Source organism: Crocodylus porosus, unplaced genomic scaffold (genome assembly GCF_001723895.1).
Source record: "Crocodylus porosus isolate Cpor-Errol unplaced genomic scaffold, CroPor_comp1, whole genome shotgun sequence".
Lineage (NCBI taxonomy): Eukaryota > Metazoa > Chordata > Crocodylia > Crocodylidae > Crocodylus > Crocodylus porosus.
In genome coordinates this window covers 188906994-188922187 of record NW_017728886.1, presented here as the reverse complement: position 1 = coordinate 188922187, position 15194 = coordinate 188906994, and the positions used below count along the sequence as shown (strand labels likewise).

The following is a 15194-nucleotide window of genomic DNA, read 5'->3' as shown; positions in this document are numbered from 1 at the left end:
TGGTTGATCCTGTTGCTACAACTCGGTCCCTCTACTGTTTTAGATTTGTTCTTTAAATGGGTTTATTCTGTCACGTGCTACCATTACACACAGCGGCTGAGCCACCAGTATAGCTGTAAAACGTCTTGGAAAAATCTCCATCTAATAGTGCACTTTTCTATTATTCCAATTAAAAAAAAAAAAAAATTTGAGTTGTAAGGAACCTCAGGAGGTCATCTAGACCTGTTTCTCAACCTTTTCCACCCCAAGGCACACTTGCATTAAATTTTCTGTGAGAGACCCATTAAGGCATTCCCCATCCTCATCTATTGTAGTTCGTTGCCATGGCAAAATTCTGTGGCGCACCATGTTCATTTTTTGACAGCATTCTTCTGTGCTGCAGTACGCTGGTTAGGAAACTGTCTGGACCAACACTGTGCTCAAAGCGGGACGAGCCCCACCTATTCATTCTAGCCCAGGCTTTGTCTAGCCAGCTCTTAAATACCTCCAAGGATGGAGATACCACAGCTTCTCTGGGTAGCCTGCTTCAGTACTTTACACTCTCCTCATGAGTTTTTCCTAATATCCAACGTAAACTTCCCTTACTGCAACTTGAGGCCATTGTTTCTTGTTCAGTCATCTGCCACCACTGAAAACAGTCTAACTCCATCCACTTTGAAACTACCCTTCAGGTACTTGAAGGCTGCTCTTAAATCTCCCCTCCAGTCTTCTCTTCTCCAGACTAAGCCCTAGTCCCTCAGCCTCTTCTTGTATGTCATGTGCCCAAACCCCACAACCTTGTTGGTTGCCCTCTGCTGGACTCTCTCCAACTTATGCACATCTTTTCTGTAGCGGGGGGCCCAAAACTCTGCTCCAGATGTGGCCTCAGCAGTGCAGAATAGAGGGGAGTAATCACTTCCCTCCTATCTCCTCCTGGCATCATTCCTATTGATGCAGCCCAGGGTACAATTAGCTTTTTTACTACAAGAGCACACTTTTTTTTTGGCTCACTCAGCTTATTGTCCACGGGACCGCCAGGTTGTCCTCTGCAGACCTGCTGCTTTATTCATTTGGGTAGATGGGATTATTCCATCCTAAATGCAGGCCTTGGCACTTGTATTTTATTGAACTTCATGAGATCTGTTTTGGGCCAGTCCTCTAATTTTGTCAAGGCCTTGTTGAATCCCAGCCCTTCTTCCAGTGTATCTACTTCTACCTGAAGTTGGAGTAATCTGTAAACTTGTTTGGTTTTAATTCTGTTGCTTTTTCAGATTTAGCCAGTGAAGAAAAGAAACGGCTAGAAGAGAAACAAAGGGCTGCTCGCAAAAACCGTTCCAAGACTGAGGAAGACTGGAAAACAAGGTTAGTACGCAAGGCAAAGTGTTTGAACATTCAGGGTAGCTGTCAGGCTCTATTGACTGTGTCTGTCTTCAGTCGCCTGCAGTTAGAGCTTCAGCTTTACTGCTGCCACACTTTGAAAGCATGGTCAAAATGTTGGTAGTGTTTGCAGAGGAATGCACAAGGCTGAGGGTCAGTCGTACTTCCAGCCTTCCGTCACTCGGTTCTCTCTTAATTAGAGCTGTTTACAACTGACACTTGCTCAAGGCAATACTTGTTGCCTTTCTGATATTTTACCCTGACCAAAATGTACATGTGCTGCGCACTGCGACTACGGTTTGGGTTTTAGTTCCCTAGGTTTGCAGCAGATGGAAACCTGAGGCAGCAGCCTGCCTAGCTCCGGGGAGAAGAGAATGCCTAATAAGTTGCTCTCCTTCAGCTAACCTTTGAATTGTGTAGTTTCTTATCGAGAACTGCCCACATCCATTTGTTTTTTTCCTTTTCGTGCACACCTGTCCCAAAGGCCAAAAACTGATCAAATGATTGCTCCTTGTCCAAGGACAAAATTAGAAAGCACTTAAGACTGTGTGCAACTGTGAAACATTATTTTCATATGTAGAGGCAATTGGCCATGTTAGTCTGACATCAGGGAGAACATAGTGCAGGGAGGTACCTGACAGAATTAACTGATTCAAAGAAGCAAGAGTTTTATAGGCACTTGTTGCAATAGGAGTTCGTGTGTCTGAACGGTATTTTTTAAGGTGCCAGACAGTCCTACCTTCTGCCAGCTCTTTTGTTTTTGTTTTCTGCAAGTCAGCGCAACAGATTAACTTAGCTAGTCTAGAAACCTGACTGCTACAGGCTTTTGGGTTTTTTTCTTGTATCCTGGCTAGTTTGGTAACTAAAAGGCCTCTTGAATTGTTTTCCTCCACTTCAAGAAAACGTTGTAGCCCATGTTGACATTGGAACCAAAGTGCTGTGTTCAGTGTTAGTCAGTGGTTCATGTCTCCAAGAGGAAAATTTTAAGGTGGCTTTGGAAACTGCTATGTGAGATGGGGCAGAGGAGCCAGTTTTAAAATGAGCTGAGATATAAACCTTTTTAAAAGGGCATATTGACACACTGCATCCAGTGTGACATAAAAGGGTTTTTGCGTAATACACCAGCAATGATGGTCTCTTCTTACCTGCTCTTCTCTGCAGAAGATTGAAGAGTTTTGGATAACTTTTAGGTTAGATACTATGCCACAACTGAGAGCCCATTCCCTTCCCCACTTGCTTTCACTCCCTAGTTTAAACATTTTAAACACCCAGACTGAGTGTGCGCGCGTGTGTGTGTGTTGACTAGACTGTCTAGTTGTAACACTAAATTGCTTTATTTTTTTTCTTTCAACTGAAGTCATCCATCAGCCCTGGGTCCCAGGTTTGGACTTGTCTGACTTTTTTGTTTTTACGCTTGCTCTCCTGAAGTGCTTGGCTTTCTTTCCTAAGACTAGCACAGAGCAACATCTTTCTAATTCTTCTGAATAACATAGTGAAGTCCTTGATACCCTTTTTTCCCCTTCCCTGCTTTGACTATGGACAATCAAGGGTGTTAGGTGTCTTTTACTTTATAAGGATTTCCTTATAAAGTAAATGCAACAGATACATGGGGGTTCCAGATGCTTCCTGTTTTTCCCAGTATTTTTAATAAAAAAAAAAATTCCTCTGGGTTGGGGGGGGCTTTTTTGCTTGCTTTTTTTTTTTTAATGTGGAGTAAAACTAAAATTCTGGTGATTTTATTTAGGATTAGTCATTGATCAGGTTGCTTCTATCTGGCACTTTTGACAAGGCGATTCACTTAAGATTGTGGCAAGTAGAATGGTCCGTTCTATCCCCATTAAGACTTATGAGAAAATAGTGTAGAAGATAATGCAAACTCACTAGAGGTATGTTTCTACGTATTTCCAGGAAGCCAGCTATACTTATCTGAAGCATTTAATCTATAATGCAGCTGTTGCTTCTATTTGCTCACTGTAGGGCAGTAACCTTAATTTTTTTCCTATGGCTATCATTCTTCACAAAGGCTAGGATTTTCAAAAGTGATTGGCTTATTTTGGCTGCCAAGTCTGACATCTGTCAAAGGGCAGGAGCATGAGTGTTTGAGATTTTAAAAAAAAAAAAGACATCATTCCAGTTAGGCACCTAAAATTGCTAATTAAACTTGAAAAATCTTGATCGGTGTCTTTAGTGTATTCCCTGTAAGTTCCTTGGAGCAAGGACCGTGTCTTGCAGAAAAACACGACAGCCTGTAAATGTGGGAAACCAGCACTGGCTATCACTTACTCTTGACCAACCCCTTCAACTTTGGTGGTGATATAGATGTACCCTATATCCCTCACATGGGGTACATGGACACTTTCTATTACTACTTTCTTTAGTAAGCTGAATCCTCCTAGTGTAGCACAACTCTTGTGTGAAGAAATTGGTAGTAGTGGATCAGATGTAAGCAGTGAAAACATTCTGCCACATCCTCTAGCTTGCTTGCCTTGATTTTTTTGTTTAGTACAAGAACTGCATAAATGCTTGGATATTGGCTTTATCATCAGCCATGGTTTGTACAAGGCATAGTGGATGTTCTGTTTAGATCCAGGAATTTGGCACGTGATTCTATTATACAACAGAATTCTGTTACAATATGTGATGATTTAAGGTCAATATATAAATGGAATCCTGTTATATCTAACAAGCCAAACTCTCAATACCAAAACACCACAATATGCTAGCTCTTCCATTCTTAAAAGGGGTAAAAACCTTATGGTCTTTACCATTAGAAATTTAGAAAGCAATTGGCTTTGTTTCACAGAAAAGAGGAGCAAAAATTTGACTGATGTGGCTAACCAAACCCCGGAAGGAAGCTGATGGGTGTGTTTGACACAGAAGGACCTCACAGGAGGAGTACTTTGCCAAGTAAACAGTAATCATGGCATAAATGGAGCAGGCAAATTTTAAAAGAAAACTGTACACTTCAGTAAGCTGTATGCACTGCTGTGAAGCAGTGATGAGTAACTGAGCACTGATTTTTAGACCAATTTTGAGGAGGATTAATAAGGCTGACAATGCACATTACGTCAAAAATAAGTATTTTGGTTTTGCAGGGGAGCGGAGTGATCAGTGCTCTCCTAAGTGACAGTTTTTGCTGTAATTATTACTCGTGTATATACAAGAAGTAAGAGGAGCAGAGTGGCTGACACCCAGAAGGGTTTTTAAATAGTATGTATGACCTTGGTATGACTTACAAGTTAGCCTTTTGTGTATGCATATATACTGTACAAAACTGCAAACATGCAGATTGCAAAATGGTGGTTTTAAAGCACTTCTAGAAACGGGCAAAGAAGCTATTTGAGAACATGGAAATAAAATAAATGAGACCAGCCTCATGTCCTGACAAGGTACTACAGAGTATGTGCCAGTGTATTTGTGCACTGGTATTTGCTACTCGGCAAAACAAGTCCTTCAGGTTGGGGAAATCCTAGGTGCTGGTGAAGTAACAAACCTCTGCTTTCAGGAATGCAGTGCTTGTGGTGTTCATTTCTTGCAAGAAATGATTTAACTCTTTTTACTTGCATGCCAAGAAAACTTGTTCAAAATTGCTTTGGAGTAGAATAGTTAAATTTCTTGTAAATAGTCTGCACCTCACTTAGCAGCACAACAGTAGCATTGTTTTCAGCTGTGACAGGAGAAATCTAGCAATTCAAGATGCATTGAGTTGAATTAAAACTGCATTGAAGGAAGTCTCCATAGACTAGTTTGGAAGTCAAATGTGGAGCTACGGCAAAGCAGTTTTGAACTTCAGCAAGATGTATTTCGATTTCGCAAAATTTACTGTCCTCTTTTACAGATGGTTCCATCAAGGTCCTAACCCCTACACCGGAGCACAGGACTGGCTGTATTCTGGCAACTACTGGGACAGAAACTACTTCAATTTACCTGATATTTACTAAAATGCAATAAGGAACCCAGGGATAATGCAAATAAGTCTTAATCTGTTTTTAATGTTCTTTTTGTTTCTGCTCATCTCCTGGAAAAACTGACAAGTTATTAAACCGAATATTAAGCATCTCCAGCAGTGAATATGGTGGTACGGGACCTGAAAGCCCTCAGAAACATGCTTGCTTTGGGTTCTGAAATACTTGAGTGTGGGTCTTGAATAGTGGGGGTGGGGGAAATGATTCAATTGTTGTCATAGTTTAGTGCTGTCATATTTGCTGAATACACCTATATTAGGTCTTGGTGTATAGGAAATAGAACATCATCAGATGTTTTGTGAATCCTTTCTTTTAACCATTACATTGGCACAACTGAAACCTTTTGAGATGACATGGACAGACATTGCGACATGAATGCTTAGGAGCACCTGTATGAATTGCAGTATGCTGTGCTTAAAGCTAGAGAAGAGCACTTTTTTTTTTTTCCTCTTTGTAAAGACCTCCTTAATTCTCATACAGTGGATTTCTTTATTAAGATAGCTCCCTAGAATTCTGGTCAGTGATTCTAGACAAATGACTGTCCCCAGAATGCTGATGAAGTCGGTTCAGCTGGTAACATTACTCCAAAGTTATTTATTCCATGTTTAGTGCAGTGTGTTTTGAATTTGCCCTCTTGTTTTGTTACACACTTCATTTTGCTGAAGGAATTAAGAGCCATTTCAATATTTGCAAGTCTTGATTTTGAACTGCACACTAGTAACAGGTTTTTAAAAAATCTGTTTTATGCACTAGAAATTGTGGGCTGCTTGGCACCATTGCAGAATGGCAAAAACCTTTTAAAAACAAAAAATCAGGACCCAGTAGAACATTACTACTGGAGGAAACATGCAACTGTGTGTACTGTACAAACAGCTCCTTCAGGGGAGGTCTTGTGCATTTCAGTCAGTAAGGCACTTGCATGGAGACTACTGTACACAGCAGCTTTACCCCTTTACTTGGGGTGCATTATGTTAAGGAAATACATTTATATAGAACCAGGGTACAGAGCTTCCAGAGGGCTAGCTGCTCTTTGTATAATATTTTAACTGCTGTCTGGAGGTTAGTGTTAATATGAATAATTTAATTGCTACTGAATAAAGGCTTTAAAATGTTCTGAGACTTCTTCTTTATTTTCCTGAAAGGCAGGTGGGTGGGATTCAGGTCATGTACTGCATACTGGCTTCACAGCAGAGCCCTTTCCCTTCTGTGAAATTACCCCATGTGATTGTTAGTTTAAAGGATCTGAAAATTGGTGCTGTTAGTAGTGATTTCATTTTTAAAAATTTCTATATCAAACTATATTGTGTACCTCCTTCTAACCATCTGGCCCCAAATCACACCGAACAGGGAATCTGTCCTACAGGCCAGTGTTGGGAGCCAGATTCGGGTACCTCATGCGCTGGCTCAGCAGTTGTAACTTGTCATAATGCAAGTTGCTGGCACCCATAGTAAGCTCGTCTTACAGTTCCTTAACCATCCATTCCAAAAGGTTCATCCAATCTAATATTTTTCAGTTTCTCTGAATTGTTTGAATATTTACTCAGTGACAATTTAATGACCTAATATTTATTCCTTGGGGCTGTTTGATTGGTGTAGCTGAAACATGATGCTGTCAAATTGTCTGTGGCATTGACGCTTTCTAACCTGCTCTGTAGGGGTAAGAGTAGCTGGGGTTAAATGATCTTATGAAGCCATTTTTAAATTCCAGGGTAGAGACTTTTCCCAGTACTACCTGTCATGTTTACAAGGCTAAAGTGGGGGGAAAAAAATCATTGCCCCCATCCAAAGTCAAGTCCTACCAAAAAAGGGTACACTGTCTTCCAGGTAATTGGCATGCAAGGTGCTATTTCACTAACACCTCTAATCCAAACAGTGTTGGGTGACTGTTGCGTGTAGCACTTGGTTCCTTTCCTCTGCTTCTAGAATTCAAATAGAATGGAAGCTAGTCTTCAATTCCTGGTGCGTATATTGGAGTCATAAACCCAGGTGTAAACATTCAGCAGAAGAACTAGTGGAGAGAAAATACTGTTCAGCTCCTTTTTAGAGTACAAGTGTAATAGTTGTTTTGAAGCAGATCTTGTTTTAAGTTGTACTAGGCTAATTTTTCCTCTTACCTTGCCTATGAAATTAACTTCATCTAGTCATCTGTATATCTTGGACCAAGAATAATAAGAAAAAATTTACTCTTACACTGCATTCCCAAGTTTACGTGCTATAGAGAATGGGTATTATACCAATTCAGTTTTTTTTCTTCAAATGAGAACAATGGAAACTTGACTGACTTCTCAGGAACAACCTATATGATGCAGTGTGCTGCCTAATAGCCATGACGTGCATTAAAAAAACCCTGATTGCTGGTATTTAATTTTATTGGGTCCTTGTATTTAAGTTAATCAGTTTTATTCTTTAAGATGCATATTCCATTCCACAGTGATATCCAACGGGCATCTCTTACCTGTTTTGAGAAAGAAAGAGTTTACTTAAAGTGCACTGAACATAATATTCTTTCTTCTAAAGCAGCAAGTTTTTTATGCTGCTAGAGAGCATCTAGTTAATGATAAGATAGTAAATCTTGAACTCTGGTTTTAAGCTTTTGCTATGGCCAGTGATTAGAAGGCCCCTCCAGGTTATTAAAATGTATCCTTTAATAGATGATCTGTTTGCTAGCTTGTTTGTTTGTTTTTTTCAGCCATGTGTTAAGGAAACTGACACATGAAAAAATTCATCTTAAACTAGATTAGTATAGGCTTCAAGCATAGTTTACTGGGCAAGCAGGCTTATAGCACTTCAGAGCCAGCAAGCTCTTATTCTAGAAAAGCATTCAGATCTAGCTATGCCAGAGCAGTGTGAATAGCCTCCATCACTACAATTGCACAGGTTTAGCTACTGCTGCTATCTTGGTTGGAAATTTAATTAAGCCATAGCTGTGAGACCTGTTGCTAAGTACACAGGAAAAGGAGTCAAACTGAGGTGTGAACATCATTCCGCAGAAGAACTAGTGGAGGAAACATCACTACAGGGAAGATGCTTCAAGGAATAAGTGAGCTCAATTGTTCTACTAAGGAAGACTTAGAAGTAGATGAATCTACTTTTATAACAGGTCAAGTCCATAAGCACCATGGTGTCTTTAAAGGCTGTGGGGCAAACTCATACAGTGGTATTAAATTGAAAGAAATCTGGTACTATTTTTCTTCCTTCCCAAATTAACTTTAAGCATAAGTACTAGAAGCCCTGCTATAACAACTTGTGTAAATAAATTTAGCATATTTATGTATGCTTTCCTTTCTCCTGCAACTTCTTCCCTGCTTCCAAAGCGTTGTTGGGGAGGGGGGTGAATGGGATGGGACATCACTGCAGCCCTTTGCAGCTTCTGGAGAAGTTTACCCAACAGAAACAGAGTACTAAGCACACAGCTGGCCAAAACTGCTTTTCCTTATGAGAATCCTTCCCTTGCCTACAACTGTTTTGGCTATGGGTGGTTGAGACCTTCCAAATGAAATACTAGCTGCACACAGTACACAAAGGTCTTCTTTGCCTCCACTAGGAAAGCCATTTTTTTACATAGCTGCACTATTATTTTCTTCTTGAACAGAGCCATTTTTTTTTTTTGTATCTTGTAAATATAAAGCCTACCAACCTGTAAAATATTCTGATGTGTTCAGCAGTTTCAAAGGGTGGGGAGAAGAAAGGAGCCTACCTGCAAGTGAGGTCGTCTTCTACTCTTGAAAGTTATGAGAAATAAGACCTTCAGGCCCAAGACCTCACAGTGCATCACATTTTCCTCCCCAGTGTCCTACTTGCATTAAACTGGCTTCTGGTATAAATAAGGTCAAGCTGAGCTGCTGCTTTTACATACCCATCTGTGACAGCTTTTTCTGAGCTTAACATTTCAGAAATTCAGGTTGGTCTAAGGCCTGGTGCATTTAGCAGAGTCTAAACAGCATAAGCAAGTGAACTTAGCACCCAGTTTGAAACCAGGCCTACCTTCCTTCTCAAGAGTCTGCTCGGCGAACCGAGGCAGAAGTAAATGTAATCTCTCCTGCAATGCCATAGCTTCCTGCAAAAGGATTTGCTTGCTTATCGCCTGAGCCCCTCTTAGCAGACATTACATCATCCAGGGGTATGGCAACTGAAAGAAAAACTGGGGTTGGTGGTCTGGCAGTTTCCTGTGCAAAATTAGGATTGGGGTTTGGCGTGACTGTTTTCAGATCAGCTGCTCTGGCCACGGGTATAGGTACTGTGGTGAATCTCCTCGTAACACTAGCATCTTGCTGTGCAAGGACAGCATGGCCAGGAATAGATTTCCAGTCCTGTACATTCTGGACAGTAGAGCCCACCAAAATGAAAGGCGGTGCATTTCCCTGCTTGCTTTCTTCGGTCATCACATAAGTTGGAGAGGATACTTGTTGTTGACCTCGTGTCATCTGCTGCTGTAGGACCTGTTGTTGCTCTTTCCCACTAGATATATAGAGGGTTGCTTGGGGATAAGGAGCACCAGTTCCCGCAGGAGGAAGCGGTGGTGGTGACTTTCGACCTTGTTGACTCAAATCAGTTAGACAATAGAGAGTCCACACATTAGAATATGGTGGTGGCTGTCCTGCTTCGCTTGTTGCCATTGCTATAAAATAAAAATTTAAGAAATAGCTGGTATCAGGAGCTATGAATGGCAAACATATAAACATGTTGTAGGCTTGGACTTGCAATACTTACAAATGCCGTAAGAAAGCATGTCCGAGAAGGTGGTTTAGTGGCAAATGGGGCTGAAATGAAGTATGGTGTTGTGGAAACATGATGCTGCATTTGTGGGCCAGGAGGTGCTTCAAATCCCTTGCTTCACCAGCTACTAATGTTCTAGAAATTTCCCTGGTGACTGGCAACTTTGCCAAGCCAAGGGTAAAGTTTAAAACAAAACTATCAACATAAAACTTTCCAAATAGGGAGATGCTGCTACATCCGCACTGATATGCAGCATCATCTTAAAAGAAGCTTCAAAGCAGAATTGAAGCCAGAAAGTTTCCAAGCAACTGGAAGTAGGAACTTGGACTGAACCAGCTCTTTCACACCAGAACTACAGCACCATGCCACAGGATACAACACTGTTCTTGATTTCAGCCCATAGGCTCTTTTGTCTTAATGAAAACACTCTTCTGTACCATGCTTTGATAGGACTTATCACCTCTACTCTCCTTGGGGCTTTTGGAAGAGGCTGAGAAGGGTATCTGCAGTAGTAAGAGGAATCAGGCAGACACTGATCAGGTCTGCAGTAGTAAGAGGAATCAGGTGACACTGGAGGGCTTCTCCAGCTGAGAGTGGGGTAGGTGAGCTGGGCACTTGTCCCGGAGGGAGGACTCAAGGGTTGTGCAGCTAGGAAAAGAATCTGGTTAAGGTGCTTATCAGTAGGAATTTGTACAAACTACACCTCACCAAAAAGTGGCAGACCTCCTGCCATCTGCAGCAACCCTGCCAACCCTCGGTGGACTGGTCCTAGTGCACCCACCCCCATCTCAGCTGCAGAAGTTCTCTTGACCCAGAGGACAGTGCAGGCAACCACCACCATTTCTTGTTTTAAATGCAAAACACCTATGTTAATACAACTGCTGGGACCTTAAATCTTGCAAAGTGAGGACATCTGAAACTATGGACACCATTAACATTTCTGCAGCCACAGGGCATGTGTATTATATCTTAGATTCTCTGACATCTGCTTCAAAATGCATGGCTTGTCTTGAACAAAACTCATCGCGGTTGAAAGGAAATGGCCACCACCTGCTGCTTGGCATTTGCGCTCCCCACAGTGGCACCTGTAGTGTCACCTGTCCTTCAAGGCCACAGCAAATCAAGTGGGAACCTGCAAACCCCTGTCTCTGCAGCAGGGCATATTAATGCAGGAGCAGCACTCCGTCTCGCTCATAACCAGTCACACATCTTGGAACAAATCGTGGAGAAAGATCTAATACATGTGCACTGAGGCTGATGACTGCTGTTGTGGCCCATAGCTCTCTACATGCCCCAAAGCCAGAAAGTTTGGTCTCTGCCATGCATAGTACTGACATAGATACTTTCACATTTAACAGCTACCTCACAAGTTACACAGTTGTTAGAACCTGGAACAGGAAGTTGACATAAAGATCTGACTTTCTTACCTGATATAACATAACCTGGTTCAGCTGATGCCTTTTGCGCTGTAGTTTCCATTCCTTCAGGGTCCCATTCTGCATCGACTGCAGATGGATCTAAGATTTTAGTGCATATAAACTGGCCTGCATTTAGTGGGTGCTGAATCTCTAAAAGACCAGCTACTTGGTCTATAAAGGGAATTACTATTTTCTGTGGAAACTGCTCTATGTAAGGTGGAACCTCTCCTTCAGTAACAGGCTCCTCCTCATCGTTATTCATTGGCAGAACCTGAATGGTTGATGTAACTTCAATTTCGTTGGGGGAAGGTGCAGCCTGCAATGGATCGTCAGGAGGAGGTGGTGGGGAAGGTGGAGGTGGTGGTTCTTCCTGCAAGGGGATTGAGGGAGTGTGGTTTGTATCACTGGCTGATTGTTCAACCTGACTGCCTGAGGAACCTAGCTCTCTGGGCATGGAGGACTGACTCTGAACACTGGACTCTGACCTAACGGACTCTGCAGAACCCTCAGCTGCTGGGACAACTGTGGCATCTTCAGCAGCCCCTTCTATTGGCACAGCTGTTGTGTCCTCTGAGCTCATAGACACTTCAGGAAGAGTCTGCACACTTGTTGCCACATCCTTCAGAGAATGAAGTGAATCACTGTTACCTAACAACTGTGCAGCAAGCTGGGCGGGATCAGCTGGGACATAAGCAAGGTCAGGTCCCTTAGGGGATGAAGGTTCAGGTCCCATTGGGGACGATTCATTTTCTGTAAGTTCATTGTGAGTTGATGGGTATTGTGTCGTTTTGGCGCTACAGTCAGGTACGGGTCCTTCAAGGAGTTGGTCCTCCTCAGTGTCAGTAGACTTTTCCTTCCGTTTTGGTTCATCGAAAAGTGGAGATGCCACATTTGCATCTGGCGTAAACTTGTCTCTAGCCTCAGTTTTCTTCTCTGATAGTCTCTCAGCCAAGCCATCTACTAAGAAGAGCAAAATGAAAGGAAGTTAGCAACCGTCTTCACTGACATGAAACGCAAGAATTGTTATTGCCCTGGGGAATTCCTCACGCACAACCTGTCAGTACAACACTTCATTTAATCACTACACTGAATTTATCAAGCCCGTCTGGATCTGAGACATCAAACAATTTTCTTATTTGCTTGTGCATGGATGGAAAATAAAAGCAGAAGAAAATGAAAAAAATTAGTGATAAACAATGACAAACTCTTTTCAACTACCTAGTGGTAAATACCTTCCACCCCACAGTAGAAAAACATGGGAAGTAGTCAGCAAAAAAGTTGAACCTCTTTCCAATAGTAGATCAGTCCAACTAATATAAAGATGCTTAGCAGTCAAGTTACAATTTGCTTTGGCATAAACCTAGTTTCTCAAAATTCTTTTGGATTCACACAAGTTCCTTTGGATGTACCCATTGCATCAGCATCCATGTCTCCATCTGAAAACATGCTGTAAATCTGGTGTGCATGGCACTTACAAAAAGTGTGACGGTGATGGGTCAGAGGGACATAGTACTTGAGCAAGCAGGAGCTCTTCAGTTTGTTACTCCAGGACTGTCGGACTCTACACTATGCTGCTTCCTGTTGGTTCTTAGACCTGCACAATGTACTAATGCATACTCACAGAACACCAGCTCAAATGCTCCTCAGTGCTTTAAGTTCCTCTTACCCTGAGCCAGGAACATTTTCAAAGCTCTTCTCCTTTGTGTCCAACCCTGCTGTGAGAACCCAAAGACCATACTGCTCTCAAGAATCTGTTACAGGCTTTGTGACACTGCTGAGAATAAAGGAATCTTTGGTTCCCACATTTTCTCCTCTGTTGTCACTCCACAGTCCCTCTGCACTAGCTATTTATCACCACCCTCCCAGCAAGTCAGACAGTTATGAAAGCTCCTCCTCAGTCCTTTCTCCAGACTAAACCACGGCAGTTTTTCTGAGTTTGTCTTCCAAGACATTTCCCATAGTCTAACAGTCTTTGTTGCTCTCCACTAGACTCCTTCTAATCTGTCAACCTCTCCCTTGTAAGTGTGGGGCCCAAAATTGGACACACTACTCTTAAGTGAGGTCTTAAAAGTATTTCCTGTGATTTGCAAGTGACACACTCCTATAGAGCCCCGCCCCCATTGCTGGCTGGGTTGTAGTGCAACAAAAGCACATTCCTGGCTCACACTCAGTTTGTGGTCTGCTATAATCCTAGGTCCTTCTCTGCAATGCTGCAGCCTAGTGTCTGTGCATCCAACTGTTCCATCCCAAATAAAGGACTTTGCATTTGGTTTTGTTGAATTTCATCCAATTGATTTTAGACCCTCCCCTCCCGTGTCATCTGTAAATCTATTAACTGCGCATTCACTTCCATCCTCCAAATCATTAATGAAGATAAACAATACCAGACCCATGACAGACCCTCGGGAAACTCAAATTTCCACACTTCATTATGTAAGAAAAAAAGATATAACCTACATGGTGCCTAAGCTGCACCTATTTCTACTGCTACAGCTTGTGTGAAGACTTAAGGAAGCCGCTGCAGCAGTCAGCCACATTGGCATGTCAATAAAGCACCTTTTGGCACTGGTCAGGAGCTTACAGTGTGAATGAAAGTTGCACCCAAAGAGCTTTGCCCTGTAGATCAAGCCCTGTTCTTAAGCACTCTTGCTCAGTGTGGCTTGTTCACATCAGCGAGGTGTATTCACGTCCACTCAAGTTTGAAAGATTCCTCTGCATCAGGAAGCTACGGACACACTACACCGTCACTTAAAGCGCAGCGTGCGGTGCCTTGCAAGGTGACACAGGGTGACTTTTCTTACCTCGAGCAAAATGAAACTCTCTCACCAGGTCGATGATGTCCACGTTTGGGTGCTCTGAAAACAGAGGGATGCATTAGCACGGAGTCCGAGCAGCTGCGCGCGAGCTCAGATCACGACGCAAGGGAAGCGCAAGCCGCCGGGAGTGGGCACAAACCTCCTCTGAACACAATGAGCTCTCGGAAGTAGAGCGCAGCGAACTCGGGGATGTTGCTTGGGTTGCATTTGAGTATGGCCCTGGTCAGGCCCTCCAGGAGAGTCTTGAGGCCGTAGGGGACGACCAGCCTGGGCTTCGCAGTGTACATCTTCGGCAACTGCAGGCCAACGACAGTCTCGCAGCTCCCGGGAAAGGGTAGGGATCTCTCTGGCACAGCCTCCAAAGCCCTAGTGTGTGTGGTGGGGGGAGGGGGGCGTGGCGTCATCACAACTGCTGCTAACCTCACTGTGATGTCATAGCCCTAGCCCAGCCCTCAACCGCAAACACCCACCAGGATGAAACAAGGGCATGGAGGCCGGTCCTCCCGCCCCTGCATTCCCCCCTCGGCTCGGGAGGGGGCGAGACCCAGGAGCAATGGGGCTCTACTAGAGCTCCTGTGAAGCCCTGAGCCAGGGCCCGAGGCCCCCCCCCCGCCACCGACCGCACCTTCCTGCCTCGCGCCTGCTCCGAAGCTCCCTCCGCGCCCCTGCCGGAGCCTCTGAGGCAGGCGCAGCCCGCGGAGCCTTTTATAGGGGGTCACGCCATGACGTTGCACTTGTGGCGTCACAATGCTCTGAGACGGTCATCAATGAAAGGGGCGTGGCCGCGCCAGGGAGCCAGCCAATGAGAAGTCACAGCGGCGCGTTCTGCAAGCGCGGAGGGCGTCCCGTGGCGGGGGGCGGTGGCTGCGGCTCTGGGGAGGGGGAGGGGGGAAGGCCCCTGCCAGCCCCTCCCTCCAGAGCAG

The 15194-nt window shown here is 43.6% G+C and overlaps 2 protein-coding genes across 5 annotated transcripts in view; one reads left to right on the top strand and one right to left on the bottom strand.

Annotated features, from left to right (window-relative positions):
* The window catches only part of OSBPL1A (oxysterol binding protein like 1A), a 97426-nt gene extending 90993 nt beyond the window's left edge, over positions 1-6433 (top strand). For both annotated transcript variants that reach the window (XM_019547079.1, XM_019547087.1), the window contains 2 exons: positions 1251-1341; positions 5195-6433. In XM_019547079.1, coding sequence (XP_019402624.1) covers positions 1251-1341; positions 5195-5297 — 194 coding nt within the window. In that variant the 3' untranslated portion in view covers positions 5298-6433. The remainder of the gene's footprint in view (positions 1-1250; positions 1342-5194) is intronic.
* A 907-nt stretch (positions 6434-7340) lies between these two features.
* CABYR (calcium binding tyrosine phosphorylation regulated) lies at positions 7341-15080 on the bottom strand. Of its 3 annotated transcripts, XM_019547115.1 has the most exons (6): positions 14897-15080; positions 14411-14592; positions 14257-14310; positions 11465-12415; positions 9310-9939; positions 7341-7776 (listed from the first exon to the last, which is right to left on the bottom strand). In XM_019547115.1, the coding sequence occupies exons 2-5, from the start codon at positions 14556-14558 to the stop codon at positions 9314-9316; spliced, it is 1779 nt and encodes a 592-aa protein (XP_019402660.1). In that variant the 5' UTR covers positions 14559-14592; positions 14897-15080; the 3' UTR covers positions 7341-7776; positions 9310-9313. The 3 variants fall into 3 exon arrangements, with proteins under 3 accessions (XP_019402660.1, XP_019402644.1, XP_019402651.1); XM_019547099.1 differs by lacking the exon at positions 14897-15080 and having other exon boundaries at positions 14411-14849; XM_019547106.1 differs by lacking the exon at positions 14897-15080 and having other exon boundaries at positions 11465-12412; positions 14411-14849.
* Between the last annotated feature and the right edge of the window lie 114 nt (positions 15081-15194).

Excerpts from the sequence above, each read along its gene's own strand:
- CABYR (XM_019547099.1), bottom strand. The coding sequence starts at position 14,675 with ATGACGCCACGCCCCCCTCCCCCCACCACACACACTAGGGCTTTGGAG. Across the intron at positions 12,416-14,256 it reads AGAGTTTCATTTTGCTCGAG|TAGATGGCTTGGCTGAGAGA; the intron begins GTAAGAAAAGTC and ends TGCTCTTCTTAG. Across the intron at positions 9,940-11,464 it reads ACCAGGTTATGTTATATCAG|CAATGGCAACAAGCGAAGCA; the intron begins GTAAGAAAGTCA and ends TTTATTTTATAG.